Below are 26,049 nucleotides of genomic sequence, written 5' to 3'. Positions count from 1 at the left end.
TGGCACTTCCTCATAAGTGGAACTTACATTTTTTTGAAAAGATCTTCTATATCTGTCCGAGGACAAATCTTTTGTGTCAGTTCATAGAACTTTTCATAAGAAAATGCCGCGGGCTCAATTTCATCATTCTGTAAGGAATAAAATCACGTTATGAATTACATAACCTTTTTTCCCTTGGAGGGTGAGAAGCTACAGGGTCATGAAGCACAGTGAAGACCACTTGGACTCAGGGTCTTCATCTCTGATTCCTGCTGACAGAAGCCAGGAGGCCAACTTCCAGGCACTGCCAGGCCATCTCACTAAAAAACAGTGCGTGTACACCAGTGTTTCTAGTTATCATGCTGCCAGATTCTGTGTGTGCGAACCACCTGGCTACAGCTGGCCTTGCTCTGGGAAATACCCCAAAGAACGAACATAAATATTTCCTCCAACTCACCTTGAGGGAGAAAAGTGCCTGCCTGAGGGATGCTGAATGAATGAAGCCCAAGGTTTAATTATGCTTATTTTGTGAATTTTCACAAGACCATGTAAAGGGGCTTAGGGTAACCATGTAAGATTTTACTTTTCAAACTGAAATTTATATTTCAAATAGGACTTATTAAAATAGTACCAGGCTTCAATCTTTCTTGAAGTCAATAAATTAATTTCAATTATTTTAAATTTGAAGGGCCATGAATACAAATGGTGTGGGGAGAGATGCTTCACAAAATATTGCATAGCCATCTTGTAGAATTGAATTTATTAGTTAATTATTCATGCTAATGTTGTGCCTGGTTGAGGCAGTGTTGGTGAGCTTCTCTAAAATAAAAACTGTGTAACACAGCAAGCTGGCCTTCATTTCCTTTTCTTAAGAAAGGTGACAAAAATCATTTGAAGCAAACTATTTACATTTTTAGAGATTTAGGTTAAAATGCCCAGGAAACAAAAGGAAGGAAGGGAGGAAGGAAAGGAGGGACGGAGAGAGAAAGGGAGAGGGAGGAAGAAGAAAGAAAAGAAAATTAACTGTACTATATGTCACTGACATATAATTCCAAATCTAATTCAGATCAGTTTAATATAAATAATCTAGCTCATTACATATGAGAAGATAAATAAACAAAATGGTTTTAGAAATATATTATTAAGTTAATGCATACCTTTCCACTGGGAAGACCTAACTCCTTGAGTGCTTGAAAGATCACCTTTTCTGTTTTCCCCGATGCAAATGTTCTAGTAATACTAGGGCAGAAAAGAAAGAAACACACATTCGAGTTATTGTTCATTATGTTTTCTCCGATGCAAAGATCCAGGTCCTACTATGAAGAGTGAGACCAGGGTAAAAGGAAGAGGAGAATAAAATTACTTCTCATTGCAGATTTTTTTTTATTATTATACAGATGTTTTCATTTCCCAAACTAGTTCCTCCACTGTCCCTCTGGTTCCCGGAGCTGGTTAGGCTAGTGATGCAACTTGATTCTAAGACCAGGGGTCCCTCTGGTGCTTGGGAGAACAACGGGCAAGCGGCACTGGAGGGACACACATTTATTTTTTATTTTTTGAGACAGAATTTCACTCTGTCACCTAGGCTGGAGTACAGTGGCGCTATCTCAGCTCACTGCAACCTCTGCCTCCCAGGTTCAAGCAATTCTCCTGCCTCAGCCTCCCGAGTAGCTGGGACTACAGGTGCACGCCACCACACCTGGCTAATTTTTTGTATTTTTAGTAGAGATGGGGTTTCATCATATTGGTGAGGCTGGTCTCAAACTCCTAACCTCAGGTGATCCACCCACCTTGGCCTCCCAAAGTGCTAGGATTACAGGCACGAGCCACAGCGCCCAGCCTGGGACACACATTTTTGGACAAAAACAATGATAAATTCTGATGCTACCAAATTGCCTTCTTATGAAAAAGGAATGTGGCAGATAAGACAGTAGCTCTAGAACAAACCCTCATGTTGACAATATCTGGGCCTAGGGAAAAGGAGGCAGCCCCTTACAACTCAACCCATGCCTTCAGTTGTCTTTATACTGGTTCCCACACTTAACCACAGTTGACACGGGTGTGATCAGACATATTTTGTTCTTGTTTTCAAGCTAAGCACCCTTGAGCCCCTCTGAAATGTCAGCTGCCTCAAGGATTAGGGACTTTATTGTGAAAATGATGGGTTGGGTGAGAGGGAAGGGGAACAATTATCCAATGTTTCAACAAATCTCAGTAGTACCCCAAGACATAGTATTTTTGGATAGCCTTTTAACTAGAACAGTGAGCATCAAGGCTAGTAGAATAGATAACACCTTGATGAACACACTTCCTGGTGATGATAAAAGTTAGGAGAGACTCTCCATTATAAATGTGTTGGTGCCACTCAGAATGAAAGCTATTGAGCAGAGGACTTGGTACCCTGGAACACCAAACTTGGCTCTGAGCCATACCTTAGCCACCAAGGAGCCTTCACTCGCTCCCTGATTGGAAGCCCAGGTAATGTGTTACCATGATAATTTCATTTTAACTCGACATTCAGAAGTCCAGCTTGATTTGAGGATGGAGTTTTACTTCTATCCATGAGGGCTGGCTTTGGAATGCCTCCCCTGTGAGCATAGAAGGATTTTTAACAGCATCTCATGGCCAGTGTTTTTGTACTTTCCGCCATCCATGCTAAGTAGAAGGCAAGTTCTGAATGAGAGTGCTGACAGTTCCTCTTTGTGAGTGGGAGAAAGCACCACTTCAGTGGCAGAGTAGGACTTCCCAAAATAGACTAAGAAGTAGCTGTAGGTAAATGAATTATGTGTTTATTCACAGCTTTATTGTTTCATGCCAGATCCAAGAATACTTCAAGAAGTACATTTTTAAGAGCTCTTGAGACAGTTGTATTCAAATATAAGGAGGCCTGTGAATTCTCTTTAACAAATCTACAAATATGGGAGAGAATATGTGTGTGACATCAATAAATGGTTAAGATTGCTAGTATAGAGGGTGCTATGTTTACATTTTTCATCTCTAGAGTTCAGGTAATTTTTATACATTAAATTTGGGGTAAGACAAAAATTTTCTAGCCTTTTTAATTTAGGGGAAAGTAGCCGTTCAGGGTGACTTTTATTTCATAAAAAGTTTGTGTTAACCTAGCTAGTAAGACTGGCAGGATCTGGCATCTGCTGTCAGGAGAACAATCTCTGCATAGCAATATCAGGGGTATCCCAGCTAACTGAAGCCTCTGTTAGGTTTGGACATGCCTGGCATAACAAGATGAAAACTGATCAACGTGGGCATGAATTCAGCAGGTATGCAGCCTGAGCCTTTCTGGTGAAACAGAACCTGGGTACCAATAGCTTGTTTCCTACATAGAAATTGAATCTTTTGGCTAAGGTTTGGCCAGGTGCCAACAAATAGAAAGTAGAAGAATGTCTCAAGGGGAAGGGAGATGGAGGGGGGCAAGAAGGGAGATAATATCATGGCTGTGTTTCATGGGAACATAGAGCATTTACAAAGGGAATGTGATTTACTCAAATCTCTATATAGCCCCATGTTCACATAAGCTTAGTGCCTCATAGCTAACTGGTACTCAATGAGTTTTTGTTGAATCAGACTAAACCACTGCCCATTCCCCAAAATAAATGCTACAAAAGCAAACACCCCTGAGTTGTGTCCAGTCCTATTAGAGTCCTGGTTAAATTCTATTCCAGGGGACTTCACAAGTGGCTAAAACAGCAACGATCCTAGAAACTAAGGGAGTCCCACTCTTTGCTAGCTGAAACAGGGTCTGCAATCTACACAATGGTTTTAACACCACGTTCTGAAAGTTATAGAGAACTCTTGAGTGAAGGATGGCGCAACTGCCCCAGCAGAATCATACCTTCTTCGTGGGCTGCTAGGCCTTCAGGACATGGTTGGGCTGATTATATAGGAGTGCTTCCAAGACTGCACCTGCGGCTCTCAGCCTTCTTTAACACAGCCGTTTTGTTTGGGATCTCTTCCAGCCCCTGCCCACAACTACTGTCTGGCTACTCACTTCCCAATTTTCTAGTCATTGGTGTTCACTCCAGGTTACGAGGGAGGAGGGAAGGTGGCAAAAGAGAAGTATTATTTCCAAAACTTTGGTCTGAGTGGGAGGATAAACTGAGTGTAAATTTGTGAATTTGAGAGAAAGACAGACTGCATAGGTTATGTATACAGCAAGACAAGAGAAGAGGGAGACAAAAGGTAAGACTTTCTTCATGTGTTATTCCTGCAACTTCCTGGATATTAAATTTTGCTTTAATGCTAAAGAGCAGGAACCATTCCCAAGCTATGTAATCACTATGAAGCCAGATCTCTTTTAATATTATGGACAGTACACTAATAGTTTCCATTTTAAAAACTTCAGAATGATAGTGAAGAAATAACATTTTAAAAGTGTTAACTCTTCATATCCATTAAAACATTCACAACAATTTCCAACTAACTCTTGGCAGCTCATTCATCAATAGAGTTATCTGATTTTTTTTCTGGCGTGCTATCAATTCTCCATCAACTCTAACAAACTGCCCCCAAATCACAGCCGTCTTGTGTCAAACACCTGTTAATGCTGGCAAGCACCACGGAGTCCATGTCAAAGAGAGCTAAAGAAGATGCCAAAATATCTAAGTTATTTCTACAAAAAGGTGGTAATAATTTTGTATGTGAACATGTTAGATAAAAATCACTGGAATCAGAAACGACTTCAAAGCTTGTATGACAATGACTTGATTCATAGGATACATACAAATGAAACTACGACTGCTGGTTAGAAGTGCTTTGATCACAATCTATGTGTCTCTACTTTGCCCATTTCCTGAACCTTATCTTGGTTCAGAAAAAGCAGGATAGTAAGGCATGTAAAAACACATCCAGCCTACATTTCTATTCTTCACACTGCTTTGTGCTCTCTGATTTTAAATAAAAATGCAATAGCTGTAGGGTACTGGGATACATTAAAATAATTGTTCTGCTATTGCTCAACTGAGCAAAGGATTTTAAATAAGGATAAGCATAAAGTATCTGCCAACAACCATCAGTCAAGGCTGCTAACAGGGCTTTTTTCAATCTTCTAAAGTAGACAAAAAGTTGACTTGCTAGCAAGTTATTAAATAAAAGCAGAGAATCCTACAGATAGATTTGGAAAGACCACAACAAATGTGTGAGGTCCGTGACTCAGCAAGCCCTCAATAAAGGGTTAAATTTTAAAAAAATTGTCCAAGGTCTTCTTCATGACTTCTATGCTTTACATTTTCGTGATATTTAAGTGGTCACATGGATACTTTAGGTCATGATTGTTTAATACACCAGATTGAGAAAAATGAGGACTTCTGGGACAATTCTGTTAAATATGAAAAGAGTAATGTCAAGGGAGTATGGAGATAGTCTCACAGGGATGCAGAATGGAAGCTGCAGAGCAGAATGAAGCAGCTGGGCAGGGAAGGAGGCAAAGGAGAGTCAGAAATGGCCAGGAGCCACCAGCACATGCCACTGCTCAATGCATCCACACAGATGCTATGCACTCGGTGACCTGGTTATCTCTGAAAGACAGATCAATTCTAAGACAGGATTCCACCCAGTAGTTCTGGGTTTTGTTTGTTATTATTTGTTGATTTGCTTATTTGCTAAAGTGGTGTCCAGAGAAGTGAACATGAACCTGAGTCTGGAGAACCCTGGAAGAGAGAGTTGGCATCTGGGGAACCTGTGTTTGATTCTGGTTGTGGGCTTAGGTTCACGAATCCAGATACATGCCTGTCTTCATGTGAGCCGCAGATGCCCTGGGGCCCAGCCCAGCTTCTGGAATTTCCATGAATGCTTAAAACAAACACCAACCAAAAAGGTACTGGAGAGTTTGGTAAAGAATTCCCATCACTACTGTGGAAAGAGTTTCCAACTGTACCCAGAGACCATGTGTAAACCCTAACCCCTGGAAGGAAGTGAGAAGCAGAAAAGAGGGATGCATGGGGAATCCTCAGAGGGTGAAATCTGTCCACCTAAGTATTAAAGAACACATGTGGAGGATGTATCCTGTCCATGTTTTCTTTATTCTTGATTCCACCCAAGCCGTTTTTTTTTTTTTTTTTTTTTGAGACGGAGTCTCACCCTGTCACCCAGGCTGGAGTGCAGTGGTGCCATCTCGACTCACTGCAAGCTCCGCCTCCAGGTTCCACGCCATTCTCCTGCCTCAGCCTCCCAGTAGCTGGGACTACAGGTGCCTGCCACCACACCCGGCTAATTTATTTTTCTTTTTGTATTTTTAGTACAGACGGGATTTCACTGTGTTAGCCGGGATGGTGTTGATCTCCTGACCTCATGATCCACCTGCTGCGGCCTCCCAAAGTGCTGGGATTACAGGTATAAGCCACCATGCCCAGCCTCAAGCCTTTTTATTCTTTGTCATTGTTACGTGCATCAGGGCAAAGGTGGAAAGGATAGCTCCACAGAGTGTGTGGTATCAGTTACAGTACACGTAGAGAGTAGGCAGCACGAAGCCAGAGGAGGATCCCCATCTGCCCTGAGCACCAGAGGAGCAGCAAAGCCCAGAATGAAAATGCTCTGTTCATAGGCATCACACTTCTCAAGACACGGTGCACACCCTTCCACAGTAGGTGCACAATATAATCTTCTTTAAGTTTAGTCAACAGTTTCTCATGGCAAATAAGCAAACGAAATGTAAATCCTAAAAACCACTTATTTGCCGATTTTAAAAAACAGTGCTACATTTTCTGATGTTCTTTAAATTGTCAAAGTACCTCTTTTGCCACCTATTTTGACCAAAAAAATGCAGCTTTACTTCCATAAATGATTTTTACAAACTGAATATAGCATTTGTCAAAGCAATTGAAACTAAGATTCCAGAAATATCTTTAAAGCATTTAACACACAAATACTTGTGAAGGGTTCTCTCTTTGGTTTGGGATCACAAGGGTTGACCCAGGACACAGACAGCAGATAGGAATGATTACTTACCTCCTAACTGGAATTTTACCATTTGTGTTGGTCATAAATGCCAATTTCATCCAGCTGCAAAACAATAGCAATAACATTGCCTTAATGTTTTTTAGGGGGAGCAGCTTCAATTCTGTTAAGAACTTTAAAAGAAAGTTCATTCAAATCAAGAACATTGGTTCTGAAAATCAGACAATTATATACTATAAGATGAATTTAGGGTTGTCAGATTTAGCACATAAATATATAGAGCTCTCAGTTAAACTTGAATTTCAGAAAAATAACAAGTAATTTTCTTTTACTGTAAGTATGTTCCAAATATTCCATAGGATATACTTATACTAAAATATTATTTGTTTCTTATCTAAAATTCACATTTAACTAAGTGTCCTCTATTTTATCTGGCAACCCTAGCTAAATGAGATGACTGGGTGCCTCCGTTAAGCAAAACACATTGTTGGTACTTATTTGTGATTGGTCTGCTCGATTATTGCTCTGTAGTAATATATTAAGGTGGTGGGAAATGCAACTGCATGGTGACATCAGCCAGCCTTGTCTTGAGGATTCATGAGGACTCATTGCTCCCAGCTACTAGTGCTGCCAAGTACTGATCACATGGGCGCCTCCTCAATTTCCAGGGGTAAGACTAGTTCTCAACTCAAATTGATGGTGAATAATTCCTTGCTTTCCCCAGGCTTTCAGGAGACTCAGAACATTTATCTGTACTTTGGAGCTAGGACTTTTCTTAGCTAATGACTCCCATTCTTCCTGTTTCCAATCAATAATGTGCTAACAATTTGCAGAACATGATGATTTTAGTAAAGTTTCTGTCTTAAGTTTCGTAGAAGCACCACTAACTACTTTAATAACGGGATGTTTTAGGGATGAAGAGAGTGAGAGAAGACTGGGCAGAAAAAAGAGTTAAACAAAGTTGTGGTTTCAGATGGAGCTTGATTTAGCTTGAACTCATGTGATTTGTGCCAGAGTTGTTGGCAAGAGGGATGGCCTTCTGTACCCTGTTGCAGCTTATCATTGGCTGTGGACCTCTTCCTGGAGGAGGGAAGAGTATAATCTTCCAGAAATGGAAGCTCCCCTTCAGCAGAGGGCAATGCTCTGAAGAAGTGGACAGGTCTGAGCCCTTGGTGAGCCCATTCTCATGGCAGATGATGGCTGGGTGCATACCAGCTTCATAAAGGGATCTGGGCAGGATGTTGTTAGATCTCATGTCAGATAGAGATATTTGTGTCACTCAGGTATAAGCAAGCCTTCTAAAAGTTTTTGACCCTTTAGGACTATCAGTGCCTGAAGTCATAACATCAGAATATCCACTGGGTTTCTCTTTAAAAACACATGCCAGGGCAACTGCAGAGGAAAAGGAGAAGCAGCTGCACAACACATAGAAATAGATAAGCCTAAATAACTTTCCTTCACTAAGAGGATGAAAGAAAATTGGAGGGAGACCATAACAAGATAAATAGTACTGAATAAAGAATACTTTCCAATTTCATATGCATGGTAATTTTGATTCACAGATGAGGACAGTGAGGCACAAGTGTAAGAATTTGCCATGGTGAAGCTGGGATTTATAGCCCAGAGACCACACCTGTAAGCACCTGCCACAATGACCAGAAGATAAGACATGACAGTACCTTTAGAACTAACCTCTTGGCCCATTGCCAAGTGAGTATGATGAATCACACTCTTGGTGCTGGGGCATAATTTTGAGAGATACAGGCTTATCCCTGCTATTTCTCAACATGGTTCCCCTTGGCACCTCACAACTGCCTGCCAGTGGCCCTGTGAAGGCAGATGGCCCCCACCTTCATGGATCACTGCTTTTCAAACTGGCTGATATTTGACTTTGGCTAGGATTCCTTTGTGGGTAATTTTTATGTCACCTTGAAAAGTTAACTTGGGTAGGGTTTAAATCTACCACTGTAGTACTCCTCTGGATTTCAGATACTGTAAGCTGGAGTAATTCCTTCTTTCATGGAAAAAATAAATTTGGAAATCACCACTGGATCCTTGATCAAATCTTTAAATAACTGAATCCTACAGAAAGAAATTCAGAGGTATCTTTGGATCCCTGATGGTGTGCTAAACAAGGAGCACTGCACTTGGGGCTGAGGCTTCTTTTTCACCCTAGCACAGGTGCATTGGCAAGTGCTTCTCTTGGCCACACTCCTCATTTCTCAGTTTTATGCAGCAGAGGATAGAATTACCCCAGCACTCAGCGATGGCTCCAGACATGCAGAGCTGTCTATCAGAAAACTCAGTCTGGGGACACAAAAGCCAGTACCCACAACTGAGAGGATAGAGTGACTGAGGTTCCCGTGTCCTTTGGCCATCAACTATTCTTTTCATATAGGTTTTGGGCTATGGGTTTATCATGCGTGCCCTTCTAGGTGGTATGAAGAGTACAGGTGTGTGTCGGTCAACTCCAAGGTCACGAGCATGGAGGGAAAGGCAAGCAGGAATCTGCCTGAGGAGGAAGGAACCAACTAGCCTTCATCTCTTCATCTGACCATTTGTTTGATAACTGCCAAGAAAAAAGAGTAATGCAAACAACACTCACTGTTTCTTGAGGCATGTCATTGGACTGACGTTGTTGGCCCTGAAGTTGTGTATGATTGATCTCAGGCCTTCTACCCATTGCTGAAAGAGAAAGAAAAAATATTCTTGGTGAGCAAATCTGCTGGAGTCAAATAGAGCAGTTTTTATTAGATAGATTGTATCCATTTTGTGTAATAAAAACACAAACTCTTCTTTTGTCCCTTTCCTGTCACACAGCCATCTATATTTTGCAGGCTCATATTTTATTCTTTAATAAACAGCTTTCATTCTTTCCATGAAGACAAATGTGCCATCTATTGTGCCTTTAAACTTTGGGCTGCCACAAAGGAACACTGCCCACTGATTGACTTGTGAAGCTTTCTATTTGCAGCTTGTTTAGATATATGTCCTTTTTCAGTTGCTGGCAATCTTAGTTATTTCCAATCAGCATTATACAATACATAATGACATATTTAACTATTTTCACTTTAGAGGATAAATGAATAGGGGTTCATCAATTTTATTGTGTGATCCTTTCAATCTAAGAGTTTGTTACATATCTTACCTGACTATGTTTTCCAGCAAAGCCTTAAAAAGTAAAACATTCCTTGATTGCCAGGGTGATCAAAGCAAACAGCTATGTGCTCACATAATTTCTGTATAAGGACTTGGACCTCACTTGTAGTTCATACCATCACTCCACGGTTTTACAAGGACAAGTGAAGGGAGATTGTGCATGGCAGTAGAGGAATTTGGGTCTCTAAAAGGGCATTTACTAGAAAAGCTCAGCCCACGAATTAAGGCCAACTCTGCCCTTGGGTCCAAAAACTGATGCCAATGAATGCCATAAAAGAATCATACCCTTGGCAAAAACACTTTGTAGCAAATTGATATTTGGGTTAAATAGAACTGTGGCCCACACATAAGCTGATTACTTACCTTCTTAGGTTTACAGCCTGACTGCTTAGATTTACGGCTTACTGCTAAGGAAGTGAAAATATCTTGGAATAGATAGTAATACAGACGTAAACTCTATCTGCACTGTCTAGTATGATATCCACTAGACACATATGGCTATTTAATAAAGTTCAGTGTCTCATTTGCACTAATCACATTTTACATGCTTAAACACCAACATGGGGTTGATGGCTCAGACAGTGCAGATAAACAATATTTCCATCATCACAGATGGGACTGTTGGACAGCACTGCCTAGTAGAACCAGGTTTTAAAAAGTCAAGCAATTTAATCTCTGTAAGAGCAAAGGTGATGACTGCGTTCTAACAGACTACGGTTTTGTTTTGTTTTGTTTTGTTTTTTGCTGTTTAACATTTCTTTTAATTTTAATTGTGTTAAAAATGGACATAACATAAAATTTATCACCTTCACCATTTTTAAATGAAAAATTCAGTGGCAGTAAGTACATTCACGTTGTTATGCAACCAACATAACCAGCCACCTCCAGAACTCTTTTCATCTTGCAAAACTGAAACTCCATATCCATTAAATAACTCCCCATCTCCCCCTCTTCCCAGCCCTTGATAAATATTAATACCATTCTCCTTTCTGTCTCTATGATTCTGACTATGCTAGGTGCCTCATGTAAGTGGAACCATACAGAATTTGTCGTTTTGTGACTGGCTTTCTTCATTTAGCATAATGTCCTCAAAGTTCATCCATGTGTCAGAATTTCTTCCCTTTTAAAGGCTGAATAATACACTCATCCATTCACCTCTGATGGATTCCCTGTCCATCGTGAATTGTGTGTCTACTATGAATATTGGTATACAAATAAGTTACTGCTTTCAATTCTTATTTATGGATAAATAACCAGATGTGGAACTTCTGGATCATATAGTAATTCTATTTTTTAATTTTTAAAGGAAATACCATACTGTTTTTCATAGTGGCCATACCATTTTTTCCCCCACCAACAAAGGACTGCAAATGCAACAAGGGAACCCTTTTGCTCAAGGGTTCTAATTTGTCTACATCCTCAACAACACTTGATATTTTCTGGGTTTTTTTGTTTGTTTGTTTCTTTTTTTAAGTAGTAGCCAAACTAATGGGTGTGAATCTAACAGTTTTTACTGATCCTGGTCATACCTAACAGTTTTCTGAGGGAAGACTTAGGGGTTATAAGAGGTAAATTTTCTTCTGTGACTAGCAAAAGCAGAGCTGTAAATAGCATCGAAAGCCTCAGCAAGCATAATAGTGGAGTCAGGATTCTGAAGGAAGAGGAAGAAATGAAACAGTAGAATTAAAGAAATGCCTCAATTATTTTTCATCGGCAGACCTCACTTCCTCTGTCAGGCTAAATATGGACTATAACTCCCTGGAGAGTATCAAATATCCTGTTATTGACCTAACAAACCACAGGCCCACACAGAGTTTCCCAAGAATAGACTGAAAAAGCACAAATAATAGGGTTGGCATTAACTGGGATGCATTTTCTCAACCTGCAGGCTTATTACATGTTCTAAAACACAAAACAAAGTCCATAGTTTCCTAGCACAAAAAAAAAGTGGACAATTTCTGAGATTGTTCACTGGGCTTTTTCTGATCATTCTAATTTAGTTGTTTCTCGAAATAAATTACAGAGATGGTGCACTTTGAAGAGGCTTAAATAACTTTCATCCATCTTTTGAACATACAACGCTGATAAGCAATCTTGTTTATTGTGATGGAAAGGTCAGTGAGAGTGACCTTTAAGGCCATCACTCCAGTGACAGGGCCCATGCTTTAGTTAGTAGGAAATGCCACCAGCATCCTCAGAAGCCCTAAAGGGCACTGGGTGGGAAGGTTGCTGCCTCTTTCTTCTTGCAATGATGAAAGTGAGGTCAACGGCCTTGCCTAAGGTCACAGAGCAGCTGGTGCAGGGCAGACAGGCAACAAGAGCTCTGTGGTACATTCTTCGTGTTGGGGATTTTTATTTTCACCCAATGGCTTGTCCACACTTCTCTCCTCATGACATGGTAAAGGCCCCTTCTATTATCGTTCAGGTAAAGTACAAGTAACATAACAAGCGCAAAAGACTGTAGGAAAAATATTAATGCTTCTTTGTCTTGTTGGTTTTTTTTTTTAACATAAAGTAGATGAAATGCCAGCAGGTGTCAGTAGAGACCTGGAGTTTTGTTGGAAAGTTACACCAGGAGTGAACTAGATGCCTATCAACCTGTTTGACCATTTCCAGACTAACAGAAGCAATAAACCACGAATTGGATATTTTTTTTGAATTGCTGAAAATAAGCTCGTGTGGTAATCATCTACATAGTGTCCAGGAGGCGCATTTTCCAGTCCTTGGAACACAAGTCATTGGCTGGATGGCGACACGCTCCTGAGATGACTTCTGCCACACTGGGCACTTTCCTTCTGGTCCGACCCACCCCAAGCCGAAGCCTGAGCCTGGGTGCTAGGGAACCAGACCACAGGAGGTCGGCTCTGATGTTCGGATCAGCACGGTTTCCCTGCTTCTCTAGCAGCTTGTTAATTGCTACTGTTCTCCCATTTTTTTAACCTTTTCTAACCATTCCTAAGTTAACTTAAAGTGTGTTTCAGCCCTTCTAACAAGAAGGGGGAAAGAAAGACTCTTCAAGGGACTTGAGGGCTCGTGCTGAATTGTTTGGAGGGCAAGGAGAGAAAGAGAAGCTGCCTGTAATTCTCTCCTGGAACTTTTGACCTCTCCTCTGGGACTACTTAAATTTATTTTCACCACCCCAGGCCCTGTCCAACTTCCAGGCATATGTTTAGACCTTGCCCTTACCCATCTATCACCTTTGCCCCGGGAACACTAGGACTGACATAGACAAAAATAATCCCTTTCCCATGAAAATACAAACGTAGAGAGACACAGATACAACAAACACAAACCAAAAATACTATGAACTTACACTGAGCATATATTTTACTTTTTTCTTTTAAAAATATTGGTTAGGGTTTTTCCCCCACTTTATGAAAACAATATTTAAATATGCTTCACAGGAAAGTGTAAAGCAAAGAAATACACAGTAAGAAGTAAACATCATCCCAAATCTCATGATGTATATTAAGAATTGGCCACCAATAACATTTTGCTTTCGGTATTTCCTTTTTTTGTTTTTTTGAGATGGAGTCTTGCTCTGTCACCCAGGCTGGAGTGCAGTGGTGGGATCTCGGTTCACTGCTGGAGTGCACTGGTGGGATCTCGGTTCAGAGCCCACCACCACTCTCAGCTAATTTTTTTTTGTACTCTTAGTAGAGACGGGGTTTCGCCATGTTGGCCAGGGTGTCTTGAACTCCTGACCTCAGGTGATCTGTCCGCCTTGGCCTCCCAAAGTGCTGGAATTACAGGCATGAGCCACCGTGCCCAGTCTGCTATTGGTATTTCTAAGCTTTCACTAGGCACAGGCTGGTCCGTCATCCTAAAATAACTCGTCCCATTATTCATCAGGCAGCACTACTTCCAATCTTAGAGTTCCAATCTTATCTCTAGGTTTTGATCCTGAGGAATTATTTTTAGTCTTTAGTCAAAGAAGCATATTGTCAATGGAAAAATGAACAGAGACCCTGTGGCACTCTCCAAGTTTGTGACGTAATTTTCTCCAAAGGGACTCAGTAGCATCCTCCTTCATCTTTTGATGTTTGGCTCTCCATTTTCACAGAAGAGGCTGCTAGTGAAGGCATCTTAATTAAGTTGTTCAAAAGTTAACTAGAGGCTTGTTATTAAAATGTAGTCCAGGGACCAGCAGCATCAGGATCACCTGGGAACTTGTTAAAATGCAAATTATCAGGCCTCCGGCTGAATCAATCTTCAGGATGGGAAATAGGAATCCATGTTTTAATCAGCCTTCCATGTGATTCTTTTGCACACACACATTTAAGAAGCACTGTTGCAAACCCTTACTACTCAAAGGGCCCCTAAACCAACAGCATCAACATCATCTGGGAGCTTGTTAGGAATGCAGAGTCCCAGGTCTCATCCCAGAACCATGGAATCAGAATCTGCATTTTAGCATGATCCCCAGATGACTGGTGCGCACATTAGAATTTGAGAATCATAGGTCTAAAAGAGCAGCCCCCTCAACTTGGAGTTCTCCTTCCACTGCCCATATAAGATGTAAGTTTGGTTTTTGTCTTTGTTTGACACACAACAAGATACAATATATGGGTAGCTTATAAGCAACAGAAATTTATTTCTCACAGTTCTGGGGGCTGGGGAATCCAAGATCAAGGCGCCAACAGATTCAGTGGCAGCTTTCTAGTTCATAGGTGGTGCCTTCTAGCTATGTCCTCATGCAGTGGAAAGGGCAAGGGAGCTATCTGGTACCTTTTTAAAATAAGGACATTAATCCTATTCCTGAGGGCTCCATGCTCATGACCTAATCACCTCCCAAAGGCCCCATCCTCTAATGCCATCACCTTAGAGGGTAGGATTTCAGTTTATTAATTTTGGTGGGACACAAACATTCAGGACACAGCAGTTTCCTAAGGGAGCTGCTGTTTCTGAGAGTGACTACACATAGGATATCTCATAGTGATAGCCCTGGGAAGAGCCCCATGGTTCTAGACCCACTCTTGGTTTTTGTCATGTCCTACCCGACCTGGGCTGAACAAATGTGTTCAGTAGAATGGAAACTCTGACCTGCACATTTTTAGGGGGTTGAAGTTCACATTTCTTGTATGTGGAAGCAAGAGGATGCAAGATGCTATAGGCAGCAGCTTTCATCTTCCCTATGTTTGAGCTGTGAGAATAATCAATGACGGGGCCATCTGAAATATTTAAAACATGGGAACTTCTTGGTACCAGCAACTCACAAATCTAGATCAATCAATGTTTTTTTGTTGTTTTCTTGTTTTACTTCTCTATTTGTTTTGAGACAGGGTTTTGTTCTGTTGCCCAGGCTGGAGTGCAGTGGCCACAACCAAGGCTCACTGCTGCCTTGACCTCCCTGGGTCCAGGTGATTTTCCCACTTCAGCCTCCCAGAAGCTGAGACCACAAGTGTGAGCCACCACACCCAGCTAATTTTGGTATTTTTTGTAGAGATGGGGTCTCGCCATGTTGCCCAGGTTGGTCTCAAACTCCTGGGCTCAAGCTATGTACCTGCTGCGGCCTCCTAAAGTGCTGGGATTACAGGCATGAGCCACTGCACCCAGCCTATTTTTGTTTAAGTGAATGGAGGTAAGAAAAAGTCGGCATTTTTCAAGTAGCTATTTTCAAGGTGCCTAAATTGCTCCATCAATTAGTTTTAATCTGCTCAAATAATATGTCAGGAATGTATATAATTTGAAATATAGTTTTTGACTCCTTGGCACTGTGAATTCTGTTAAGACCTAAACGGCATTCAAGAGAAATAAGACCCATTTCCATGCACTTGGAGCAAACTATGAAGCTTTTCAAGTAAAGATTTCCACAGGATCTAATCTTGTCTAAGATAGAATTCCTTATAAGGTGCTTAGATGTAGAACTGCAACATTTCACAAATCTACAGATGAAGGCTATTCAGTGCAGGAACTACACCTTCATCTTAAGCTAGAAATTTAGTTTCACGAAGGCATTTGAGTTTTAGCTTGCCACAAAATATAGCCAGTGCCTCAGATTCTAAAATAAATAGGGACTGTAGATAAATCACCACCACCATGTTTCCTCTTATGAGTCTATAAAAGCATGGCAAATGAAATCATTTCATTTGAATTAGGAGAAGGCTTAATTGGCATTAAATTGTCAGTATTTGAGGGCAGGCTAAAGGGAAGACATTTCCAGCTAGTACATTGTTAAAAGAACTATGCGGATAGCACTTAGAGACTAGACTGGTAGTTCCCAGCACCTGTGGTACATTAGAATCACCTGGGGGACTTATAAGCCATTTCAGAAGCCTGAGTCTCACCCTAGAGATTCTAACTAATAATTAGAATGTACTTGGGCTATCTTTCAATCTGCTTTTTTAAACACTGAAGGTAATTCTAACGTGAACCTATAGTTGAGGACAATTGAACTAGATGATGTGAACTAAATTTGGTTTGGGCAGGTGTTTCTCAAACTTTAATGTGCATTTGGATCACCTGGGGGCATTTGTGAACCACAGCGTTGGATTTAGTAAGCCTGGCATCTGCACTGAGATTCTGCATTTCTAACAAGCTTCCAACAGATACCAGGCAGGCATTTGGGCCTGCCAGATTCCTGTGCCCTAGGCTCACAAGGATACCAGGGCTTGTACCTTATTTCTACACAAATTGCATGTCTTGAATACCATGAAGAACTCCACCAAAGAAAAGGTAGCTCCAGTCTGCATTATGCCAGAGGTTCTCAAGTGTGGTTCCCTTGATCAGCGGGTTGAGCATCTCGTAGGAGTTTACCGTAAGTGCCCATTCTCAGGCCCTATCCCAAATCTACAGAATCAGCAACTTGGGGGCGGGGCCCAGTAATCTGCATTTTAACAAGCCTCCAGGTGTCTATAATGCAGCAACCACTCCAGGAGGCGAGTATCAGAGCACCCGGTGCTAATGAGAGAGAAAATTAACTGAAGGGGATGTGTAGGTGGCCACTGGAGGGTAGGCTTGTTTTATTTTATTTTGAATTAATTTTATTGAGCTATAATTTATATATAATGATTGATCTTTAAGCTTTGATTCAAATTTTTCAAATGCTAACTAACTACCTTTAGGGTGAGCATTTAAAATTTTAAATTCTCATTCCTTGGTTTTGGATGAAAATTCACACACCCCCCACTGCATGTGTTGAAGTATTTGAAAGAAAGTTACAGGCAACATAAAAGCAATGTAGGCAGCCGTAGGGAGGTTGGGTAAGAGGATATTTCACAGCCACAGGAAATTCAGGAGCTGGTGATTTCCAGGATCTCATCAGGCAGCAGGGAGCTGGCACAGAGGAAGACTATTGGAAGTTACAGCTCCTCCTGCTTGAGATAGTTCTGGTCTAGAAGATCTGGGCTTCTTGGGATAACTCTTACTAGATGATTCAGTACAGAAACCAGACAGCGGTCTACTTCTTAGAATTGGGGTACGTGATCAGAACATGACTTGGGCCAGTACAGAAACCAGACAGAGGTCTACTTCTTAGAATTGGGGTACATCAGAACATGACTTGGGCCACCAACTGTCCAGTCCAGACCTAAGGACCAAGGCCAGAGCCAGCAGAGCAGCAGGAGGAGCCAGAGGCTAAGGGCCAGCGTTCCCAAAGCCTGAGTCCCCATTCCCATGGCATTTGGTCCAGGTCTGAGGCCTGGGAATTATAAAACCCCAGTGGCAGAGGTGGAGACTGGAGAAGGTGATGGTACAGGCAGGACTTGACAATTGAAATGAAAATTTTATCTTTCGAAGGTATTCATCAAGGACACTAAATCCAGCCTAAAATTAAAAAGGAACAAAACCACTAATATTTGTTCGTATAACAGACCAACTTCTAAATCATGTTAAGAAGTAAAAAATTAAACAAGTTCTCTCTTTCATGTCAGCTGATTTCTCCTGGCTCCACCAAGGACAGACAAGTGCAGGTACTAAGTGTTAGCCTCACAAGATATCAATGTCAGTGTTGGAAACACCCACATGCCCATGGGACAAGAGGGCAATTCACCATGAACTGTTGCTGCAAGAAAGATGAGTGCAAGAAAAAAAGACAGTGAAGACTTTCCTGCATAATAAAGGAGCTAAGCTGCCATCCTACACAAGTCCAGTTGATAAACCCAGGATAGAAAGCTACATCAGTGAGCCTGTGATAATGACTGACAGCAACCTACTTCTGAAACTGGTGGCTAAAAAGCAACAGGACTTTTGCCCCCACAAAAATTAAAAAGACAACCCAACATTAATTTCAAAAGCCCTTGGGAAGTCAATAATAATCCTCATAAAGTTTTCAAATTCTAAAAGAGAAGAATTGAAAGGGGGAAAAATAGAGCAACTGGGGCCTCTTTTTCTTGACACAGTCTGAAGCTACAGAGTAAAGTTGATGAAAGTGAAAGAAGAAATGTATTAAGTGTCATGATTTTTAAATCACCCTCAGAGAATGCTGAATGAGTATGTGAGCAAGAAATAAGCTGCCATCTATTAGCATGGGAGGCTGTATTTGAAAGATAGAACTGAATGGGTGAGGATAATATTTATATATTCCTAGACAAAATTAAATCATATGATTCTTAAATTACCCTCAGAGCATGGTGAATGAGTATGTGTGCAAGAAATAAGCTGCCATCTATGAGTATGGGTGGCTGTGTTTGAAAGAGATAATTGAATGGGTGAGGATAATATTTATACATTCCTAGACAAAATTAATTTAGTCACTCCCAGAGAGTCAAAACAGTCTGTCAGCCTTGCTGGTTATCTTGACAACACTGGCCAGTTAGGTCAAAAAGGGCCTCTAAATAGTCACAAGAAAAAAGAGGACACCTGTGCTGTTCAGGAGCTGCAGTCCCAAACTTCCATACCAAATGGCTTTGTTAGCATTCCTTAGACACAATTTTTGCATTGCCTAAGCCTGATTCTATATATTAATAGATACCCTGTAGCAATGTCCTATTGGATCTATAGAATCTTGTCACAAAAAACTGCATCTATTTCCAAATATCTACTACAATAAGTATACTGTTATGGACACAAAAGATCAGGAGGGAAAAATGTATACGTAGAGTATAGTTACGTTAATGCCTATATTCACTTGTGCTTCTGATTTAGATATACAACACATGATGTTGGAGCACAGACCAACTACATTCCTACATCCCCAGAAATCTTTCAAAAAGAAAATAAGATTTTTGTTTTATTTTATGTAACATTATTTGGCATCCAAATGGAGAGCTCTAGAAGAATGGAGGGATTTTAAAATGTTGAGAAAACCGAAAGCATCATCTTAAGCCAGTCAGCAACCATCAGTTTTTTGACAGCATTACTTTTGGACTCAACTCAGTCAAATTTGTAAAATTCTGTTGGTATGGGATGAGTAAACAGCTGGTGAATTAAAAGGTGTTCATAAAGTTGTTTCTTTAGTTGATGGCCTGTATTTATCACCCCTAAGGTCACATTCTTCCTGACATGTACCTGTTGACAATGTTGGCAAATTAAGTCATGCCAAAGTAAATAGTATTTCAACTTGATGACAATCCTACCTGCTTAGTCTGAGATCAATATAATCAATCAAGAAGCCTTTGTCTAACTCTTAACTAGGCGGCATCAACCAATTTAGTTCAGGCAAATCAAATCTATAGGTAATTCTATAAACTAAATAGGACTTTCAATATTGGAGCTACTAAAAGGAATCTAAATCGGTGGGCTTGAGTTTCATTACCTGGTTCTCTATCTTTTAAGGTAAAGTCTCCCCACACACAGCAGAAAACACTGAGGAGTGAAGACAAGTGGAAGTGGAAAAACAGGGAAAATAAATAGAATATTTATGGTAAATATGAATAAATGAATCCTCAGATTACATCATTGTTTTGATACTTCTAGAAAAATATTGAGCTGAATAATGCCTCTATGATATAATTTACTGACTTTTCTTCAGTGCCACACTGGTTCTGAAAGATGTTAATGGTGTCCCATCAAAAAATAAAAAAAAAAGTTTAGGAAACAGCTGAATAGCTTTCTTCCTTGCTGAGATCCACATAAGAATAATACTTCTGTTGATAGGTGCAGCACACCAACACGGCACATGTATACATATGTAACTAACCTGCATGTTGTGCCCATGTACCCTAAAACTTAAAAAAAAAAAAAGAGTAAAGCACTAAGACTCAAATACATTTGAGACCCAGCTCCTCCAAAAAAAAAAAAAAAAAAAAAAAAGAATAATACTTCTTCTGAAAGTGCTACCATAAAGAAACCTGTCTAAAGGCCTTCTCATGCTTAGCTGACCATATGTGGACTTTTTAAAGGAATCCTTTTTTCAGGCCACTAATTCGGGAAGTACTACTGTATGACTATAGCTCCCACAGATAATGATCTTAAAACATTTGCCTAAAAAGTACATTAACATCACACAGTGTTACAGGTGAAAGAGGCTGTTCCCCCCACTTCCCGCCCCAGTTTTTATACAGATAAGCTAAATCAGCCAACTGGCTGTGCACGGTGGCTCACGCCTGTAATCCCAACACTTTGGGAGGCTGAGGTGGGTGGATCACTTGAGGCCAGGAGTTCGAGACCAGCCTGGTCAACATGGTGAAACCCGGTCTCTACTAAAAATACAATAATTAGCTGGGCGTGGTGGCATGGACCTGTAATCCCAGGTACTTGGGAGGCTGAGGCACAAGAATAACTTGAACCCGGGAGGCAGAGGTTGTGGTGAGCTGAGAACACACCACTGTATTACAGCCTTGGGGGACAGACTGAGACTCTGCCTCAGAAAAAAGAAGAGAAAAAGAAAAAGAAGCCAACTGTGAATTGCAGCATAGGGTGGCGGTAGAATTCAGGATCTAGAACACTAGAGAGAGCCACTGCCTGAGCTCAAAACACCACTTACTGGACGTATTGCCTTGGAAAAGTCAAGTTACTCAACCTCTCTGGGCGTCTTTATTTGTAAAATGAGGATAATCATAATACCTATCCCACAGACTTGTGAGAGTTAAATGAGATAATACATATCAAGCACTTTGAACAGTGTCTGACACAAAATATAAACTATTTTCCTGCTGCTGCTGCTACTATTATTAGTATTATTATTAGAGACCAGCAAATCTTTTCCATTAAGAGCCAGATAATAAATATTTTAGGCTTCAGGGGCACACATGGTTCCATGTTGTCTAGTTTTCCTGTTTTTTTTTTTTTATTTATTTTTTAAACATCGCTTCAAAAATGTAAAAGCCATTCTTAGTTCATAGGACATACAAAATCAGGCTAAGGGTTGTGTTCAGCCCATGGCCTGCACCTGCCGACCCCGGATTATGATCATTAAATTACTGGCTCCAGATCATAGAGCTTGGAGGCAACAAAGTCTCATGTAATACAAGGGATTCTACCCACCCCTTCGTGCCATCCAGTTTTTAATTTTGCCACACAGATGAGAAAACATACAAATACATGTAGGCCCATGTCAGCATACATTATGTTCCCAATGGCAATTTTTTGCTAGCACTGGAAACTGGGGCTATGTGGAAAATGGAAAAGCAATTTAAAGTCAGTGACATTTTTCTCTCCCGGGGCCAAAAGGTGAAATACAAACTTCACATTATGCTTCTAGTGCAATTAGAGTAATTCATTTTGCATTCCCTTGGTGGAGTCATTTGATAACACTTGCAACTAGGACAAAATGAGCTCCTCTGGGCTGGGTCTAGAGTCTCTTCTTATGAAACCTGTCAAGTTCATGAAATGCAGTGGTGAGAAAGGCTCCAGCACTGAAAACCATGTGCCCCATGAAGAGCACAGCATTTCAAACACAACTGTGAAGGAGGCTGGATGATTTCTAAAACAGCAAGAGCTGAGCACCCATGAAAATCCACCTCACAGATCATGGGGATTTGCGGTTACACTGAAGCCTAAGAAAAAGTTTTAATTTAAACAGGAAAATGCATATAATAAAATGCAGTATATTAAACAGCATGATTCCAACTGCATATAAAAAGGAAAGTGTGTGGGGAATAAAAAGACACATTAGAGTGGTTATCAGCGCTGTGGGAAGAGGGGATGGGGAGGAACCGCTTATTGGGCATGCGGTTTCCTTTGGGGGTGATGAAAATGTTTTGAAAGTAGGTAGAAGTGGTGCTTGCTCAACATTGTGAATGTACTAAATGGCACTGAATTGTTCACTGTAAAATGGTTAATTTTATGTTATACAAATTTCACTTGAATTAAGAAAAGACACAGAAGGGGAAATACACTCTAGGGGATTTTAAGTTTCTTTTTCCTTTTTTTTTTTTACTATCCTGTATTTTCTCCATAGAATGTAGTGCAACTACATCCTCTATCATAAGCAACATTCCTTTAGCATTCAGGAAACACCAGTCAACAGTATAAAAACATACTGTCCATGCAAATGTTTAAATGACCTTGTCAACATGGTCAGTGCAGTTGCAGAGAACCTGGCAGCTAAGCGGAGGCTTGAGGCTTCTTTCATCTTTGATACTCTCATCCAAAGAAACCACTTCACTGATGCAGGTGACAAAATTCCCTGAAAACAACAGCAAATATCCTCTAGCTTCAGCTGCATTTTCCTGAAGAATCATTTTGACCAGGAGCTTTTAAGTAAGTCCAGCACTAAGAAAAATGCCAGCTAAAAATCCACATTTAATTCCTTATGAAAGTAAGGAGTTTCAAAAACAAACAAACAAACAAACAAACACAGACCTTTTCAGGATTTCAGAGGCCTAGAGGTGTGTCAGAGAGACAGAACAGAGCTCGCCCCATGGACAAGCCCCTAAGGATCCTAAGTAGTATATGATCTCTGTCCTATTGCATCACCCATAGCAGGTCATGCAACTAACAGGTTCCTCAGAGAAAAAAATTTAAACAAATTCATTGTTCCTTTTTCTCCCTGATCCAAAGTAACCAGACCCTCAATTTCTGATTAGCTGTATCATCGTACTCCCAGTTAATCAGAATTAGAATCTGGTCTCTATTTTAGCTTCTCTAACTTTATCCAGGAACAAAACCTCTGGATTCCACATTAAACGTTTCTCAGATCTTTCCTTCTTGTGTAACTGATTGAAGCCGAGAACAACTGATTTTCTTGCATTCTTTCTCAGGATCTCTCAACCTTTAATGTCCACAGGAAGTACCCAGAATGACTTCTGTCACCTCTCCAACCACAAAGCCTCCTATCCTAGTAGCTGACTCCTGGTGTCATGATGGTGTAGTCCAGGTTAAGCTTATCTAGGGATTTCCATGTGTATACAAGTGTCCTGTCAAAGCAACTAACGTGGACCGTCCTTGGCTCCTGGTACACTTTATTTTGCAAAGAGAGTCCTTCCTTAAGTTTTTGTTTTGTTTTGTTTTGTTTTTGTTTTTGAGATGGAGTCTCACTCTGTTGCCAGGCTGGAGTGCAGTGGCACAATCTTGGCTCACTGCAACCTCCACCTCTTGGGTTCAAGCGATTCTCCTGCCTCAGTCTCCTGAGTAGCTGGAACTATAGGCATGGGCCACCACGCCTGGCTAATTTTTGTATTTTTAGTAGAGACAGGGTTTCACCATGTTAGCCAGGATGGTCTCGATCTCTTGACCTCATGATCCGCCTGCCTCAGCCTCCCAAAGTGCTGGGATTACAGGTGTGAGCCACCATGCCAGGCCAGTCCTTCCTTAAGTTTTATAAGAGAAAGTGACTTCAAAGGACACATGGTGCAATTTCTTTCTTTTACAAATGAGGATTAAAAAGATTAATATAATTGAAATGATTTGTCCAAGTTCAGGTTTCATCAAAAAAATATTCCTGGATGAATAGCTGAATGAAGAAATAAAGGAACAAACAGGTATCTTTCATTTAAAATGCCAGTAAGGTGAACACATTAAGTCAATATTAGCATTCACTTTAGTGCAAGTGTGTTAATGCTACATGGTGCCTGATGTCTATAGCTAGGGCTCTAAATGATCCACAGACATGTTTGTCATTTTGCACAATGTTTAAAAAATGAGTTGCCAACATTTTAATATCAAGAGATTTCATGTAAAAAATCCACATGTTAGTATTAAATGGACATGAAGACAATCTAGAAACCTCAGGCCCATGTTTTGGTAGTTGGAAAACTAGCTGGAAATAAGTGAAAGTGCCCCCCTCAACAGCGTATGTGCACTCCAACTTGCTAAAGTCCACACCCTCTCATATTTGTCTTTGCCTGACACTTTTTCAGCTATTCACATCATCTCCCTGGCTCCCACAGGCATCTGAGTTCACAAAATCTGGTCTAAAGGAACTATCACTTTTGGTGATACACAAATAAATCATTCAGAGTTCAGAGAGCGCCATCATGGATGAGACACTGAGGTAGCAGCTGCTAGGAGAGATGGTCTTGCAAGAGCCAAATGAGAACTGGGAGGCAAGGAAGAAGAAGCTACAGAGGAAACAGTGGCCATGGGAGGCCCCAGGAGACTGATTTCACCAGCTCCACAGATTCTCTGATGACCACAGCTCATGTAAGGCAGAGACTGATGGTCCGTAAATTCAACCCAGCAATAGAAATAACGATAAAACCCATTATCCTTATTTGGCAAAAAGGAAACTCTTAGGTGGGATGGGGTATTTAAACTTAAGAATATGCACTCAATTATTTGCTCTGATTCACAGCTCCGCACTCTGGACAGCTTAATGCCCCCCTCTCATTGATTTGTTTCCAATGAACTCAGAAGAGCTTCAAGAAAAACAATTAACAAGAAAATGTCAACTTTCAGTCTTGGAAATGTTAAAAAAAACCCAAAACAAAACAAAAATTAACACAGAGACCTACACACTCATCCCACATTTGAGCCTCAAAAACTGTTGAAGCAATGTGGTGAAGAAGCTTTTATTAATTAGTATACTGGGGTTTGGGTGATCAACAGGCAGTTCAGATTTACAATTTAGCTGCTTTAGTATTCAGCAGGCATCAGCTCAGTTGAGCCTGGGCATCAGACCACTAAGTTAATGTAAGTTCTTCAAGGCCTCTGCAAGTAAAGCAGGATATAAATGCTAGTGATTGAGCTTTTCTGCATAGCAGTGATTCTCTAACTTGAGTGTGCTTCAGAATCACCTGGAAGGCCGGTGAAATCCCAGCTTTCTGATTCAGTAGGGTGGGGCAGGGCCTGGGAATCTGCATCTCTAATAAGTTCTCAGGTATTGAGAGCCACTGGTCTATACAGTACAATTAAAGCTGAATTTTAAGAAATGCAATAGCATTTCTAAGAAGCCCCCAGACAAGGCTGAAGTCTCGGATCCCTTGGGGTAATGCTGTGGTTGAATATCAGTAGAGGAACTGGTTGCAGGGCTTGGAGGCTTTGCAGGATGTTAGCAAAGCCAGTAGGACTCAATTTAAATAGAGAATCAATTTTTTTTTCAGTGAAACAAAGAATAAATTCCTTCTTCTGGAACCATTGTAGTAAGTCTTTCACACAACACAATTCAAGTTTAGCAAAGCAATTTTGACATTCAGCCCAATTTGTTAAAATAATATTTTATTACTGGTAACAAATGGCCTGACTTTATCTTTTTGTACACAAAAGAATACATAATATTTTTGTAATTTAATTTCTATAGTAGTTATTCACATGCTTATTTGATGACTTGATTACAAGGCATAATTTATGAAGTTTGCCAAATATTTACAAACCTGCATAAAGTATAATGAGCAGTCTGGTCTAAACTCAATCCCAATATTTGCATTTTGAACGTCATAATAACAGCTTATTTTTTGTAATCAAAGGAAAATTCAACTTGGTATAAAATAACAGATTTATTTATGGAGATGTTGAATGAGGCCTGCATTTCCATCTTACGTCTAGTGACTCTGTGATTTCAGTTTGCTGTGCAGTGCCAGCTGTAACTTATTAATGAAAGACATCTGAACTGCCTTCAACTTTGCTAGACACCAAAATCCTTCCAAGCTAGTTGTATTCTGAGCGAGGAAAAAACAAAAGAAAACATGAGAGGAACTAAAGTTGCTTTTCTAATGAAATTAACTTATTAGAATGCTCAGTATT

At 40.5% G+C, this 26,049-nt stretch overlaps 1 protein-coding gene across 10 annotated transcripts in view; it reads right to left on the bottom strand.

Moving 5' to 3' along the window:
• Positions 1–26,049, bottom strand: part of PLCB4 (phospholipase C beta 4) — a 414,850-nt gene that overhangs the window by 106,051 nt on the left and 282,750 nt on the right. For all 10 annotated transcript variants that reach the window (XM_063659442.1, XM_063659443.1, XM_054467181.2 and 7 more), the window contains 4 exons: positions 9,494–9,573; positions 6,940–6,993; positions 1,137–1,218; positions 28–128 (listed from right to left, as the gene is read on the bottom strand). In XM_063659442.1, the coding sequence (XP_063515512.1) occupies positions 28–128; positions 1,137–1,218; positions 6,940–6,993; positions 9,494–9,573 (317 nt within the window). The remainder of the gene's footprint in view (positions 1–27; positions 129–1,136; positions 1,219–6,939; positions 6,994–9,493; positions 9,574–26,049) is intronic.

This window comes from Pongo pygmaeus, chromosome 21 (genome assembly GCF_028885625.2).
Source record: "Pongo pygmaeus isolate AG05252 chromosome 21, NHGRI_mPonPyg2-v2.0_pri, whole genome shotgun sequence".
Lineage (NCBI taxonomy): Eukaryota > Metazoa > Chordata > Mammalia > Primates > Hominidae > Pongo > Pongo pygmaeus.
This window is presented reverse-complemented; position numbering and strand designations above follow the sequence as displayed.